Genomic DNA, 16,599 nt, shown 5'->3' on the forward strand with positions numbered 1-16,599 from the left:
TGCCTCCATTTTCATGCAGGCAGCTGTCCCCAAGATAGGCCTGTGGCCTTACTTTTCCATCTGATCATGCCAGGATTTAGCCTTAGTATGAGAATAACATGATAGAGACTCCACATCTGTGTCAAACCAACCTATCTGGAATTTACACACAAGCCTTTGTTATTATGATCAATACCAGACTTAGGTACATCCATTCTTGACATACTAAATAAAGTTTATTTTCAAACAATTTTTTTGCATATTTTTGTTCTTCTTTCTCTTTGTTTACTAGGAATTGGGCTTAAAAGTCTTCACTAGCAGCAAGATCCATAAGCCTGAACTCTGCGAGCATTACCCAGAGCACATGATGGAAAGGAGTTACAGTGGTTCTAGTACCTTCTTGGTTTTACCTCTCACACAACCTCCTAAAATTTACCACCCTTCTTCTTTTCTTCCCTCTTTGAATCTTTGAATATTAATTACACAGGCAGATCTGATTGTGTTCAGATATGCTGACCTAATTCAGGATCCCTCCCTTCTGGACCTAGTCCTGCAATATGAAACTGATTCACCTCTGTCTACATCTTCCCAGGCTGCCAGATGTGCCTGGCTAGAACTGTGTGTGCTTGGTGACTCCCATGCCAGCCCCTACAGCAACAGAGGGCTTGTAGGCACTAAAGGAGTCTTTCAGCACAAAGTAATGGAGGTTTATTCCCCTCAGATCTCAGTCCAGCTATGAAAGCCTAAAAAAGGAGCATCTGCTTCTAGGGAGCCACATTCTAGCAATAGCTAGAGGAAAAACTAGGGCGAAGTGGGCCAAGACAAATGAGAAAGTGGTACAATCTCATGGGTTGATATTTTACCACTGCGGGCTGAGAAATTTGGATCTGTTCCCAGTTTCCCCATTTACATGACTATGAGGGGCTAGGTAGGTCATGTCACTTCTCTGCAGATTCAGTGACTGTGAAGACAGAATGATATTACTTTTTTTGCTTGCTTTCTTAAACAGATCTGAGATTAGAAAGACTATATAAAAGACTCACCTATATCGCTTCCAGTTACTGACTTTTTTGCTGCAGTATCCCAGCTCCAATTAAATAATTGTAGCTTTTGGTCCAATGACAGCTGCTAGCCTCCTACTCATAAGGATCAGATCTTTGGTTTTGAAATGGAGGATTTGTCATCAGACTATGGCTCAAGACAGCTGTCTGCTTTGACAAGATGCAAAGTCTTCTAAGGCTGATGGAAAAGCCTTTCATAGGGCACAACAACATGCAACACTGTGAGATGGCCAGAGATGTAAAGACCCATTTTCATTTTTTAAAAATTCCTAGATGGAGGGCTAAGTGTGGCTTCTGTTTCTGGTCACGTATAAATGCAATCAGTTCTTCAACCAGATTATTAAACTGTGTGCCATGGTAATATCTGAGGACAGTAAGTTTCACATTTGATTCTGTATTGCTATAGAAATATGCCCTCGCATCATCATGCATGGTCCTTTTGGCACTGAGGGGTTTGCTGGCAGTGGGGGAAGAATGCTTAACTCCATCTAATCTCTGTAAGAAGAGTAGCAACATTAAGAAAAATTAAATACTGAGATGGCAACAGAGAAATTTATGTTTCCAGTGGGCAAGAAGTCAAAGCTATTCTTTCAGTTTTAAAATTTGACCTAAGTATAACAGCTACCTGGAGGGGAAGTAGTTGTCCTGGTTTAGAATGGAGTTTGACACATCTTTTCCTTTCTTCCTGTCACTGAATAAATTTGCTAGTCTCTGCAATGAATCTGCATGGAGAATTGAGTTATGGCATGGCAGAAGATATGGTTGATGACAATCCGATGGAGACTGTCCGGAAGTACTTCCCTGAGACATGGATCTGGGACATCGTTTCAGTGAAGTAAGTGCTCAAGAGAATGTAGAATGTGGTCACTAGACCAAAACCTTGGTGGATGTACTGGTATTTCAGTGAGAGGAGTATTTCTAGTAGACAAAGGGATTTTTTTAAGGAGATTAAGTACAGGATGCTTTAGAGGAACATGTAAAAGCCAGTGCCTATATCCCAGCTGGGCATGGGTTTGCTGTCAGCAGATGTTGCTCAGTAGGAGAATAGATGAACACCAGAATACAACTGAAATCTTGTTCTCTGTCACTCACCAGCTCTGAGGGAAAAGCTGATCTAGAAGTGACCATCCCTGACACCATCACTGAGTGGAAAGCAAATGCATTTTGCACTTCAGCATACACAGGCTTTGGCCTGTCCCCGACAGTGTCCCTCAGAGCCTTCCAGCCCTTCTTTGTCGAGCTCACCATGCCCTACTCTGTGGTGCGCGGGGAGTCCTTCACACTGAAAGCCACCGTTTTCAACTACCTGCCTGCCTGCATCAGGGTAAGAGATGTTCACAGCTTTGCTCAACCTACCAGCCATGGGGAGACTCCAGCAGGTCATTTTTAACAAGGTGTACCAAGCCAGATGACTGATCTGCAAATATAATTTTATATAGGTGTACATATATATATGAACCCTTGTTTTATTCAATGAAGAGGGAGTGTGTTTTCCTACCAAAGTTTTGAAAGCTGCATTTGATTCACAGCCTGAAGCTCTGCTACTGAGACTTCCAGCCTTGTCATCACAAATTTATGTCACTGTTCTACTGAAATAGAGAACCTGGGCTCTTCACAGATCACAGAATCATTGCATACCCAACTGGAAATTCCAGGTTCACCAGGGTGGATATTTGTGTTCAGCCTTTAGTCTCACAAAACTTCACAGAAGATTTGCTGGAATGTGCAGACTTCCTGTAATTTGTTGCATCTGTCCCTAAAACACTGAGGACAGCTATATAGTTTCACCATTCTTACCTGCATTTTTTTCTAACATAAAAAGACAAGAGAAAATTTGGGAAGGGATTAGTACATAATCTCAATCACCTTTGCTTAGTTTTTTATAAATACAGATTTTTATTCTAAAATCAATGAAGCTAAAACAAGGAGGGGCACTTATCCAGTCATTCCAATGCACTCTCACTTATGTCCCTGTATTTCCTATTTTGTTTGCTATTTTCAGGCACTTTATTCCACTTTTCCTTCTTCCCTTATTTTGCTTTTATTTGTTCCCTTACTAGCTTCCCCACTGCTGGCATTTTATCTCTTCACCTAACTAATCGTGAGGGAGATCTTTAATTCATGGCACAACTGGCCTGGGCTATTCATTTTCCCAGAATCAATTTCCTTTCCAGACATGCTGTTCTCTACACTTACCTCCCTGATCTCCTACCATTGAATAAATTTCAATAATTTCCTCTTTTATCAGGCAGTTCTTGCTCTGCAATACCCATAATAGGTAGCTCCATTACCCATTTCCATGTACTGCATTGTCTGCAATAACTCCAGCTTCTCTGCAAGTCCAGACCTCATGACCCCTCTCTGTACAACTGGCAGGTCAGTGTGTCTCTGGCTGAATCTATGGATTTCCTGGCAGTCCCAGTGGGGAAACAGGAGGAATCCTACTGCATCTGCGTGAATGAAAGAAAAACTGTTGCTTGGGCAGTAACACCAAGATCTCTAGGTAAGAGACCAGATGACAAGAAGATACTAGGATCAGATAGCAGTGTATGGCACCAGATCTCTGGTGTGAGGAACTAGGTGACTCCAAACCTGTTTGGGAGGATCTTTTCTATGTCAGAAGTCCAGCCCTGAGGTTGAGACACTACACTGGGTGTGGTGTCCAGGTCCTAAACAAATGATGTGTTACAGGCCACGGCTTTCCCAACATTTTAATAGAAATCACAAATTCCCTTTAAGGCATGCAAAGAACTCAGACATTCCAGTTGTGGAGCTAAGAATGTCTTGTCTTAATGTGTTTGGGTCTGAAATTATTTAATCAAAGCTTACTTTCTCTGAAGCCTCCCTGAAAAAGACCATTTGATTTATGAGACCCCCATCACTCCTTTTCATGCTGATGGACTAACACCTGCTTGGGTGGCCATCACAAAGGAGCTGATCTGGAAGGCTGCATCTGAATCAAGATAAAACCCTGTCTCAGATTTAGTTCTCCTCTTGGAAAAGCTTCTCTGTAATGCATCACAGAGTTCCCAGCACAAACACAAACCCGTATTTCCCTGGCTCTGCCTGGCAGGGCTGACTGACCCCTGTTTCCTCCAGGGCAGGTGGAGTTCTCAGTGACCACTGAGGCCCTACAGAACCAACAGCCCTGTGGGAACTACATTGTGGAGACCCCTGAGAAAGGGCGGAAGGACACGGTCATCAGACAGCTGCTGGTGGAGGTACGTGGGCTGCTCATTTTGGTGGCAAAGAAAAGTAGCAATAGTAACAGCCAGAGTTGCTGTGTGATAAAGGGTTTTTGGTTTAGCCATGAGAGCAGCAGTTATGGCTTGTGGGACTCTTATTCTGCAAGCTCTTACAAAAGAAGCACTGATAAATCTAACACAGGCCAATAGAGCCCATAACTCATAATGTTGCTATCTCACAGTCAAAGCCGGGTCTTACATTACACAGAGGGACAGGAATAATAAGGCAGGCAATAATTGCAGGTTTTTCCGAGACACGTCATATCAAAGATAAACGAGAAATCCTGGGGTTTGCCAGTGAATAGAACACTAGCCAGAAAGCTTATGCTTCTCCTCCAGCCCATGGCCAGTACTCTGGAATATGGAACAGTAACTACAATCTACAAATATTTCTAAACAAAACTACCATCACTGTTTTGAATTGTTTTTATTACACCTCTAAGAATGTTCAAAACAGTGTAACTAACCTTTCATTTTTACATTCTTTTGTACACTTCTTTTTTTAAGTAGTGTTTTGCAATGATAAAAATATAGCTTTTCACATGGTAAGTTGCCAGTCATAAAATTAATCCTCAGTATAATATTCACAGTGATGCTATTAGCAAACAAATAGTACCAGCTTGTTGTATAGGGAAATTTATATAATAATACATCCTCCTTACATTGCAGACATTCCAGTTTTCAGTAAGGCAGAACTGGGATTCATGGAGCTTCAGGAAATGTTTTCCTAACTGGAATGTAATGATGGAACAACAGTCCTATCTGCTAGGCTTTTTTGTTGTTGTTGTTGTTTTGTTTTTGGGTTGTTTTGGGGTTTTTTTTTTTTTTTTTTGTTTGGTTTTTTGGTTTTTTTACAAATGGATTTGAATGTTTAATGCATGAACAACTGTTTAACATTTCAGGAAATTTTGCTAATTTCACATACCCCTTCAGGAAAAGGACTGTTTGCTTAGTTCTTTGAAGATACAGGAAGATAGAGCACTGTAAAGTCTTTTCCCACAGGTGGCAGGGGAATGTAAATTACAGAACAAGTACTAGAGTTATTTCTATCAGGGTGTCTGAGAGATTGCTCATCTTATCCCGTTATTGTAATGTGGCAATTAATCTACAGAAAGCCCTGACAGGATGGAATTGGAGATTAGCATCCAAGGCTGAACAATTAATTAGCAGGGATGGATTCAGTGTAACATGCTTGGGGTGAAGCTGCATTGTCTTGAGCACATGGATGGCAATATTCCCTGCAGCAGGCAATGCATCCCAGAGAGAGAAGTGAGTGTGCCAGAGGCTCCAGGGCATTTTCCTGCCCCTAGAGAAACCAAGCCTCATTGAGAGCTGTTTGGGAAAAGGGATTTTTTTCACCCAGGAATTTCTCATCTGGAAAGGAAAATCTTTCAAACAATTACAGTCTGTACATTTTCATTTCCTGTTGGAAATCAAACAAAACAATGGATTTCTCATTTAGTTGAATGTCAGAATGATATACTGAAACAAACAAGATGGTACCTTTTCAAACAAAAGCATTTAGCTCTGTCACAGTTTATCCAAAAAACTTTTTCTTTTTTTCTTTTGCTTTTTTCCTGCTCTTTTAATACTTTTCTGTCTTTTCATATTGAAGAATGAGAGATAATGTATTCTGATTGTGAAAAAGTGAAGACAATAACACCATTGTTTATATGCTGGGAAAAAATATCAGCTGGCAAAAGCTGGAAACCAGTAGTGAAACAATGGGAACTCTCCTATTTAGAGGTTAAAAAATTGGTGCAGGGATCACACGAAAATAAATTCTGACAAAAACCAGTTTTCTAGTAAACATTTGATTCCTGAGTTTTCTGCAAAATATTTTCACCCATCTCAACAGAAAAGAGGGATTATTTTCTGACTTTCAAAGACTAGACTAGAACTTATAAACCGGTTGACTATGGCACACATTTATATTTTGGTTGTTGTAGAACACCACCTGTAGGTGCATTGGAGTGCTCTAGCTGCCACAAGTCAAAGTTCTTGCATACATATTCTCCCAGTGTGCCAAGCACTCAGCCATCACCACAGCCTGGAGAGCTCTGCTATACTGGGCCACAGTGAGTGGCAACTTGGATGACCAGGTCCCGTGTCCCTGTTGGTAACATCACCTTGCATATTATCTCCACCACAACCTGGGCAGCTGCAGGACCTCTCTCAGTAACAGGAAAGAAAAGAAAATGTATCACATTTCATACTTATAATTAGCCAGTATGTTGCAGTTCTCAATTATCCTCAGTTTAGCACATGGAGGAGAAAAATTTCTAGGCAATTTTCAAAGAGTGCCTTTTATTTTCCCTTTTGACATTTCTTCCTTTTCTTTGTTGCTGTTGTTTCTCATTTTATTTCTTTTTTTTTTTTCCCTGCCCTTTTCCCCAAGCCGGAAGGGACTGAAGTGGAAACCACATACAACTCTCTGCTCTGTCCATCTGGTAAGAGTCATTTGTTTTCCAAAACTTTCTTTGCTGAGGTAGAAACTAAAGACAAAGGGGAAATAAAAGGTTTGTGAGTGCTCCACTCTGAGAAGAAATGTGTAGGGATCTGATAAAATTCAACAAACTAGATATATGTCCAGCTGTTGGTGAAAACAATTCTTCCTGTAGAAGAAGAACTGAGGATGTAACAATGTCTACAATTAGAGAGGGGGAAGCACATCTTTTAGGAAATGAGGCTGGCCAGGTCAATGTAAGGAGAGAGTATTTGGGATTTGATACGTTTATCTCTAATGCCTTTCATTTAATAGACGTAAAATCAAAAACAGGACTCTGCGGTAAGTCAGGTCTGCCCACCAAAGCAGAAAAGTCTAGAAAAATGGCTGGAAAAGGTGTATATGTCACTCAAAACTGGTTGATGGTGCCATGTAGAAGTCCATGACAACCTGTATGTGAGGGTGTTGCAGGCCCAATACAAAATTAGGAGGATGGGAAACTTCATCAAAAAAATTACAGATTAATGGATTTGTTGAGGTCAGTAAACCCTTCTTCAGGTGTCTCACCCATGGATAGCTGCTACCCATGCATTGTAGATACATCTGGAAGTGTAACCAAATTAATGTGCTTTTTATCCCAGGAGAGTCAGTGTCACAGACAGTCTCCTTGGCTCTCCCAGAGACTGTGGTGGATGGCTCAGCCAGGGCACATTTCTCAGTGCTAGGTAAGTGAAACCTCCTCAAAGTGTCACATGCTATTTTGAAACACTGACGCTTCAGCCTGTGCTCAGTCTAATGGCCAATTTACAATGTAAATTGTCCCATTGCCCAGGTGACATCATGGGCACTGCCATGCAGAACCTGCACCAGCTCCTCCAGATGCCCTTTGGCTGTGGGGAGCAGAACATGGTCCTGTTTGCACCCAACATCTACGTCCTGGACTATCTGAACAAGACAGGGCAGCTGAGTGAGGACATCAAATCCAAGGCCACTGGATACTTAGTGAGCGGTGAGCTCTTGCCTTTGTTCATCCCTTCCCTTGGCTACTAGATAAGGAGACTGTTGGCCACTGGCCTGGATGATCTGTTGGAGGCTGTCTCTACAAGAGAACAGGGCACTGGCAGGTTAGGGGTATACAATGCAGTATCTGTAAGAAGGAATCCTATGTTCATTTGGAGGTACAGTGTAAGAGACAGCAGGATCCAAACAGGAACACAGAAAAAGTCCAGGACTGGCAATAACTCAGGATTTCTTTCCATAAGAAAAGGGTTAAATGAACTACATAAATCAGACTATAACCATTAATCATAAGTAGATCTTGAATTCTCCTTAGGATTGAGGTGTGAAAGTATTGCTCACCTTTGACCAGGGCAGAATTTTACCACTTTAGCTAAGGCATGATGACAGACACAACATCAGTACATATGCACATGGTAGGCATCTGTCAACTAGCAAGGGGTGGTTGTGACTCAGTTATTTTTGCAGGAAAATTGCATTTCCTCCAAAGAAAATTATCCTGTTTTCTGCATTCCTATCCTGTGTAGGACTCACATTTTTAATCAATTCTCCTCTGGGAACCATTCTCCCATTTCTCTGAAGTCTGGGATTTATTTACCTCTCCTCATGAAGTCTTGGGCAGAGAGCAGCAATGACCACAGATAGCCAGCTTCCAGGTGTTTTTGGAGAGAGGAAGAGCCCAAGAATAAAGATATTCAGAACTGGGGGTTTCCCTGAACTTTCTTTGTGATACTGAACAGCACAGGTTACATTTGTGCCATAGCTAAGGGGGACAGTGTGTCTCGTGTCTGCTGTATTTCCCTTGCATGGCTCCTTGAAAAGCACTGAAATATACTGTGTGGCAACTGAAATATATTTTCACTCTTCATTTCAGGGTATCAAAGGCAATTGAAGTACAAGCACCGGGATGGTTCTTATAGCACCTTTGGGCCACGTTATGGGCAAGTTGGAAATACCTGGTAAGACTTCAGTCTCGGATGTCCCTCTAGTGCTGAGGTGACTCCAAGAAGGTGGAGAAGGCCTTCACTGGCCTGCACTGACGAAGGAAGACGCAGTAGCTGCAGTATTCAGTCTCTGGATGATTTATTTCAAATTATCAGGAAGCTTACCTCTTCGGCTGCTGGCCGAGAGGAGGCGCAGACTTCTTAACAGTTGTTTGCTATTTCTTATCTATCAATTCTCTCTGTGTCCTTGCTGAGGTCTGTCCAGCAAGGCAGAAAGGGAGCATCTGACCTCGAGGGGCAGGCACAGAGACTAAATACTACTTGTTACGTACTACATGTTTACTATTTCCTACCAATATCTAGCACCTATGTTGGACAGTGTGTTTTCAGTAAAACCCAATTAAAAGATGCCAACATCACCAAAGAAGATGGAGGGTAAGAAGAAGGAGGAAAAGGACAAGTCACACCTCAAATCCTCCATGCTGGATTTTTCATACCCCCCCTGTACTAATCCTGACCCCCCCGTACATCGGTCAAAACCCCCATGAACATAATATAAAAATACTCTCCTCTAACTTATAACTACTTCTACTTTATCTACTGTAAATTCTAGATTTTTGTCTCTTCTTGTTCTTCCTGCAGAGCTGGTAACTCATTCCATGGCTCAAAATTAAAATCACAGCTGTCTCCAGCTGTCTGCCAGGGTCTCTGACTCATAGGAATATTTGAAAATGTCGGAAAAGCATTTTGGGTTCCGACACTTCAGTACCTCTGGCTTTTCACTTCTGTTTTTCATGCCCTTTTATTCCTCAGTGTTCTCTTGTACTTGGCCATTGTGGGGTTTGGAATGGAGGTGGAGATGAAGTTAAATGGGCCCTATGACCTCTGATGGATACAGGGCCTACTCAGGATGTCTTGGTTCCCTCTATGACTTTCAGGCTCACAGCCTTTGTCCTCAAGTCCTTTGCCCAGGCCCGGCATCACATCTTCATAGAGGAGAAGCACATCCAGGATGCTTTGAACTGGCTTACTCAAAAGCAGAAAGAGAATGGCTGTTTCCGGAGTTCTGGGACGCTCCTGAACAATGCCATGAAGGTAACAAGTCTGCCTGGTTGGCTCCACATGGGCTTTGTCAGGCTGGAACTTGACCATAAGTCACTCTGGCATCAACAGAATTATTTCAGCACTTAGGGTGTGGGAAAGAGTGAGGAGTTATATATGTGGGCTATCACAGAAGCAGGAAGAAGTCAGCACCATTTTCTGAAAGACTCAGCATGAAAAAGAAGACAGGGAGAATTTGTCCTTGCAGGATGTAGGTATGTATCACAGGGAGAAGCCAGTGGTGCTGTGTGGGATCAACAAGTACTTTTGTGTTTCCCTGCAGGGTGGAGTGAATGACGAGGTCACACTGGCAGCCTACATCACTATTGCACTGCTGGAGATTCCTCTGCCTGTAACCGTATGTGTCTGCACCCCAACCTGAGCCACAGATGGTACTAACCTGCCCTACTAGTGTCCCCACGCCCAGATTATCAGGTCTCCTTACCTTTGGAAAGAAGAAATCCTGTCTGAATAGTCTTTCCATTTAAGCCTAGACTGAAGGAACATCTTCCTCCATTTTCCTCCCCTGTCCCATCCTTTATATACATTTCACTTAACATTTTTCTGAGTTATTTTGTGGACGATAATGGATTTGCTCCATACAGCTTGGATTGACAGTGAGTTAAATAATATTTAATTCTCTGAAGTATGGCAAATAGATTTTCTACACCCACAGAAATCTCCTTTTGTTTCTTAGAATAGTACAATCCTTTTGAACCACTCTTAGGCCTATTGGGCAGATATAACACCACAGGTCAGTATAAAAGGATGGCACATTCAGGCATTAATTGTCATTTTCTCTACTTCTTCTGGATGGTTTTGTGGGAAATCCCCATCCTTAGGGCTTGAAGAATAAGGTACACCTATAGGGAATACCATCATGGCACTCTGTGGAAAGCCTAAGGCCTATTTAAGAGCAGTGTGGGTTTGATCATTCTGATCCACTCACTTTGAGACAAGGTGGTGATGCAGGTAAAACTGGGGTATGAACCACAGCAGAAGGACTGCTGAGCCAGTGTGGTTGCCAGGCTGTTGCAATCCCTCTGCTCCAAATGTAGTAGGGAATGTTCTGTGTCCAAAGTTTTTTCCTGTGTAGCAAGAACAAGCAAAAGGAATTATTTTGTCAGTAAGGTGACATGGATGGTACTAACTTCCCCAGAAGAGCATTCTTTCTTTGTTATGTGTTGTGTTTAGAAGCCAAGCTCTTAGGCAGAACCATATTGGATAATGAAGATGTTTTCCAGCTCCCTTAGTCCAAAACTGCCACTGAATGTGAAGGAAGGGGTTTACCACAATCTGAGTGGGATATGGGGGCATTTCAAGTTAAGCTGCATGAACTAAGATTAGCATAGTCCTTAAGTAATTAAGGCTCATACAGAGTATTTCTAGAAGTAAAATAAGCCATATTAAACCCTGATAAAAACCTTAATAGCACTGTCCTTAGTATATGTGTCTACTGTCACATCCTGTCTTTAGACTGCACTCATCCCCAACATTTACCTTACAAACAGTAGTAGGCACAGACACAACCAATTTTAGTTTTATTCTTTGCTTTCTTAAAACCAGCTGAACTGCTTCTCCAAAGGGGATCACAAAAGATTTCATCTTCCAGTACATACACAATGAAATTCAAAGCACAAAGCAACAGAAAAATATGTCTTTTCCTTCTAGACCCTTTTTTAAGCTGTAAATGTGCTGTTAGCTTTCAGGTCATGGCATGCTCTCCCTGCAGAGCTACTTTTTCAATTTTATAGCAGCATTTCCATCACAAATGAGGAGTAGTTGTGTCTTGCTGAAAGGTAATGGCGTAACAGTGTCTGTAAGTCTTAATAGCATGTAAAGTAGCTACATTTTACTTTGCTGTAGTGATTGCACTCTTAAAACAATACATGCATTGCTAACGTGAACATCACAAAAAACATTCCAGAAAATACAAAAAAACACTCTCTTGTGCAGAGATACAGTCCATCAGCAAACTAGAATCTATATTATTTTCAGCAAGTGAAATTTTTTGAAAATGCACTGGAAAAGAGAAAACAAACAAAAAGAAAAGGATAGAGCAGAGGGTGAAAGCACAGAACAGTCTCAGGGTGATAGCTGGAGGAGGAAAGCAAGTATTCAGTACACCTAAAGCAAGGAAATATTTCAGAGAACTCCTCTTACCCCAGAACACAACCAGGCCAGTAATTCTTCTCAAGGAAGAATAATTGGAGCCCTGCTTCACAGTCTTCAAATCAAACTGGGAAAAACCATTACAACACAAGATGTTAAAGAAAAGTAGATTCAAGATAAGTAACAGCCTTTGGCTGTCCACTTGTTCTAGCAATTATTAGGCCTGGAGAGAGGGATACATAATGGAAAAATCTTTGTCAGGCCAGAGAGTGGGATGCTAAGGGTCCACAGGTAACATCCCGATTCCTATTGTTCCAAGATGGAGCTCAGTATGATCACCTTTAACTCAGTCTCTCTCCTTCCAGCACTCAGTGGTGCGGAATGCTCTGTTCTGCCTGGAAACAGCAGCAAATCAGAAAGAAAACCATGTGTACACCAAGGCACTGCTGGCATATGCCTTTGCCCTGGCAGGGAACAGGGAGAAGCGGAAGGCATTGCTTGACTCACTTGAAAAGGAAGCCGTGAGAAAGGGTGAGTGTTCCTGGTGGGACGTGGCTTTCACCAGCCTTACACCTTCCCTTGGTAGAATGGCTTTTGTTGGTGGGGCAGTGGCTGCAGGCCCTGGCCTCTGTGGGTAGGGAGAGGTGGAGGGACAGGAGAGACTTGCGCAAAGGGATTACTTTTCTGACAATTCCCTCTCAGGGCCCAGTCCTTCTTCTCTGCTCTGTGGGAGCTCACCAGGAAGCACCAGGCACCATCCCCTTGGTGCTGAGCTCCTGGGTGGCTCTGCTCCCATCTCTCCTCAGCCAGCTCCTCTTGCCACACCAGGCACTGCTTAGCAAAGGCTTAGCAATGCCCAGGGATATTCTTTCCCTTTTCCCTTTTCCCTTTTCCCTTTTCCCTTTTCCCTTTTCCCTTTTCCCTTTTCCCTTTTCCCTTTTCCCTCTTTTCTTTTCCCTTTTCCCTTTTCCTTTTCCCTTTTCCTTTTACTTTTCCTTTCCTGGCATGGACTGAGCACAGAACAAAGGTGACCTTGCACAGCACAAGGCATGTCAGTCAGAGAAGAGATGGGTGTGCTGAGAGAGAAAATGAGCATACAGGGCATTTTGGAGGCTGCAGCACAAGTTCTGAGTTGTCCGGGGAAATCCTGTAATCACTTGGAACTAATCTGGCTAAGTCAGGCTGGACAGTGGGCTTGGCCAAGCAGTGGGTACTGCAACTGTGAAGGGAGTATCCCCCACACCTTTTGCCATTTCCACCTGCAGGTGACTGGTAAGCCCTGGTCACATTCTTTGGGCCATTTGGCCTCACAGAGTTTGTCATTGCCTGAGCCTGGCATCTCTACTCACAGAGGGAAAGAGTGGCATCCTCCTGAGGTCTCTGGTTCCCTGCAGTGCGCAAGTCCATAAATGTCCATGTGAATGGGGAGGACAAAGGGGTGTCTAGGCCTGAGGCTCAGCAGTCTCATACTCCTTGTAAACCTGCAAAATGTGTAAACCTGACCCTTCCCACTTCATCCTGCATGACAGACACATCCTGGAGGCTCCGTCCTCCCAGCTGGATCAGGCAGCAGGTCAGGAAATCCCTTGCAATATTTACTGATGTAAATATGGCAGCTGATGTTGTCTCTCTCCCTGCCTCCTGTGAAGATGGCTCTGTTCACTGGCAGCGGCCCGGGAAGGAGCCCGAGGCCGATCTCCCGTTCCATCGCTACCGAGCTCCCTCTGCGGAAGTGGAGATGACGGCCTACGTGCTCCTGGCTCACCTCACCTCGCAGCCAGCCCCTGCCCAGCAGGAGCTGGCATTTGCATCCCTTATTGCAAAGTGGATCAGCAGCCAGCAGAATCCCAATGGAGGCTTCTCCTCTACCCAGGTGAGCTGCTTCCCTCCGGCCACCTCACACATCCAGGTCAGAAGATGGGACATGTCGGAGAGCCAGGTGGGATCACAGGAAGTTTTGTCAGGAAGGTGGGAACTGTAACCCTGAAATAGATCCATGCAGTACCTCCCATGGCTGCCAAGTTCCCGAGAGGCTACAGACAAACATGTCAGGTAGTGCCCCTGGGAAGGGAAATATGCTGAAGCTGCTCTTTCCCTGTGTCTTTTCTTCTTAACACTGGAGGAAGTGAGGATGGAGGGGAGGGTGCCAGCTGGCAGAAAGGGTGGCTGTAGGAGGACAGGCTGTGGAGAGGCTAATTGCATCCCTGCTGGGATGCTGGGACTCGTCTCTTTCAGGACACAGTGGTGGCTCTCCAAGCCTTGTCCCTGTATGGAGCTGCCACCTATGCCAGGAGCGGGGCAGCTTCCAAAGTGGCCCTGCGATCTGGAGGGGACTTCCAGCAAGACTTCCAAGTGGATCCCAGCAACCGGCTGCTGCTCCAGCGCGTGCCCCTTCCCCAGGTGCCAGGGGAGTACAGCGTGGAGGTGTCTGGTGAAGGATGCGTCTACCTGCAGGTGAGGGTGATGGGGACAGCTGGCATCCTGGGAGGGGAGCCCCTGGCCAGGCTGGAGAGGACAGAATCATGGGATCATCCAGGCTGGGAAAGAGCCTGAGATCATCGAGTCCTTCCATTGAGGGAGAGGAAGGAACAGGAGAGAGGGGAGAAGTGGCTGGCTGTGGGTAAAGGGAAGAGGATAAAAAGAGTAGAGGAATGTGGAAGAGAGAGTGGGAGAGAAGGTGGGAAGGCTGTGCAGTGTGGAGGAGCTGTGAGAAGTGGGGAGGCTGGGTGTGAGAGGGTCCCCTCTCTCCCACGTTGAGGACGCACACACACGCTCACACAGAGCTGCTGGCTGTCCCCTAGACAAGCCTGAGGTACAACGTGCAGCCCACGCAGGAGGAGGCGCCCTTCATGCTCCACGTGCACACTGTCCCAGAGGCGTGTGTGGACTCCAAGGCTCACAAGGTCTTTGACATTGGCATAAATGTCAGGTGAGTCTGCGTTTTGGTCTGAGCTTTCCTCTGGAGCCTTGGCAGCTGGGGGAGGTCTGGTTATCCCCGGGGTGAGGCAGTGTGAGAGTGCAGCACATTCCTGGCAAGGTGGGCAGGAGGCAGCTGTTCTGTGAGGAGAAGCTCTGGAGGAAGAACTTGTCCTGCTGTGTGGGCAGCCCAGGGCTGGGCTCGTGGGAGGCTGCGTAGATGACTAGGAGAACCTGGCACAGCTGGAGAAGAAGGTGCTGGACTGCAGGACTTAGTGGGCTGCCAAGTGTTATGGAAAAGCTGGAAGTGTGGCCAGCTCTGAGTTGATGTGCACTGCATCTTTGTTGCTTGGTTCCTCAGTTACACAGGGGAGCGCAATGTCTCCAACATGGTGATTGTTGATGTGAAGATGCTGTCAGGATTTGTCCCTTTGAAGCCCTCAGTGGGGAAGGTACGGTGAAACATTTCTTTGAGTATTTCTGTTTTTAATATGGGGCATCAATTTCTTTATATAAAGTAGCATTTAATTATTTTCCTGATATCTTCTTTACTCTTAGACCTGTCCATCTTTTCCTCCAGGTCTTTCACCCTTCAGCTCTGGAGTAGGGGTGCTTGAGGGATGCCAGTAGCAGCGTTCCCTTCCTGCTCCGCAAGCTCTTGTGGTAGCTTGCTGTTATATGTGCTGTTTAGCCCCAGATCAAAAGATGGACGGAGACCATCAGGTCTAATATCAGGGACTCAGGAGCCTTTGGAGATATGTGATAGCCATGACAATGCTGGTCCCTCATTCCATTTTTGTGTCAAGAAGGTGAAAGAGCCTGAGATGGTGGGAGCTGGGGGAAGTCTTAGTATGTGGGGCTTCATAGAAGAGTGTTTGACAAGTCCCCTGGGAAGTACACTTCCTGCACTTCTCAGCACCTACTTTGTGAGATTTAAGTGGTGGGGAGAAACTGAGGAGGATTGATTAACTTCTCTTCAGAACATCAACCTCCTCCACATCTCCTTTTTCCAGCTCTCAAACACACAGTTTCACCACATCCAGCGAACAGAAGTGAACACAAACCATGTTTTGCTGTACATCGAGCAGGTGAGGACTGACCCAGGGCTGCCATGGGGCACACGCTGAGCTCTGCAGCACAGTGGCAATAGCACAAAATGGAGATGGAGAGCATTGCTAAAATCCCTGGAGCATGGGTGTCCGAGGAGAGCATCGGTGTCCCCCCAGAGCACGGGTGGCCAGGGAGAGCATGGGAGCCTGGGGTTGGTGCAGAGGCACAGGGGAGCCCTTGCAGTGCAGAGCCCCCCTGAGCCTCTACTGCTTCCCTTCCCCAGCTGGGCAGGGAGACCCTCAGCTTCTCCTTCACGGTGGAGCGGGACATCCCCGTGCGGGGCCTGAAGGCAGCCCAGGTGAAGGTCTATGACTACTACGAGACAGGTGAGTGCCAGTAGTGACCATGGGAGAGAGGCTGGGCAGGGGGACACACCGAGGGGCACGGGAGCTGTGGGGACCCACATCTGCCCCAGCCGGGCACTGCCACCCAGCCCTGCCCTGAGCTCTGGGAGTGCAGAGGGACTGGGGTAGAGCCATGGATGCTGGGGGTCCTGTGTTCATTTCTGGCCCTGCAGTGTGGCCATGTCTCTGCTTCCAGGCAGACCTGCTGCTCCTTGTGCCTCTGCTGTCCTGGCTGCTGTGCCAGGGTAGCAGTGCCAGAGCTGTTTGTCCCCACCTCAGCCCAGAGTGCCGGGAGGACGTGTCTGAGCAGCCCTTGGCTACACC

The 16,599-nt window shown here is 45.3% G+C and overlaps 1 protein-coding gene and 1 long non-coding RNA gene across 2 annotated transcripts in view; one reads left to right on the forward strand and one right to left on the reverse strand.

Annotated features, from left to right (window-relative positions):
• Nucleotides 1-16,599, forward strand: part of LOC137469204 (alpha-2-macroglobulin-like) — a 37,994-nt gene that overhangs the window by 18,551 nt on the left and 2,844 nt on the right. Inside the window, exons 17-34 of the mRNA XM_068181733.1 lie at nt 272-371; nt 1,749-1,875; nt 2,136-2,364; nt 3,417-3,543; nt 4,140-4,261; nt 6,684-6,735; nt 7,373-7,456; nt 7,564-7,740; nt 8,623-8,707; nt 9,631-9,787; nt 10,077-10,151; nt 12,271-12,436; nt 13,555-13,778; nt 14,141-14,359; nt 14,707-14,834; nt 15,183-15,273; nt 15,835-15,909; nt 16,155-16,257. Coding sequence (XP_068037834.1) covers nt 272-371; nt 1,749-1,875; nt 2,136-2,364; nt 3,417-3,543; nt 4,140-4,261; nt 6,684-6,735; nt 7,373-7,456; nt 7,564-7,740; nt 8,623-8,707; nt 9,631-9,787; nt 10,077-10,151; nt 12,271-12,436; nt 13,555-13,778; nt 14,141-14,359; nt 14,707-14,834; nt 15,183-15,273; nt 15,835-15,909; nt 16,155-16,257 — 2,341 coding nt within the window. The remainder of the gene's footprint in view (nt 1-271; nt 372-1,748; nt 1,876-2,135; nt 2,365-3,416; nt 3,544-4,139; nt 4,262-6,683; nt 6,736-7,372; nt 7,457-7,563; nt 7,741-8,622; nt 8,708-9,630; nt 9,788-10,076; nt 10,152-12,270; nt 12,437-13,554; nt 13,779-14,140; nt 14,360-14,706; nt 14,835-15,182; nt 15,274-15,834; nt 15,910-16,154; nt 16,258-16,599) is intronic.
• Nucleotides 3,738-4,186, reverse strand: LOC137469224 (uncharacterized). The gene is made up of 2 exons (XR_010996408.1): nt 4,087-4,186; nt 3,738-3,993 (listed from the first exon to the last, which is right to left on the reverse strand). It is a non-coding gene; the product is annotated as an uncharacterized lncRNA (long non-coding RNA).

Source organism: Anomalospiza imberbis, chromosome 2 (assembly GCF_031753505.1).
Source record: "Anomalospiza imberbis isolate Cuckoo-Finch-1a 21T00152 chromosome 2, ASM3175350v1, whole genome shotgun sequence".
Classification (NCBI taxonomy): Eukaryota; Metazoa; Chordata; class Aves; order Passeriformes; family Viduidae; genus Anomalospiza; species Anomalospiza imberbis.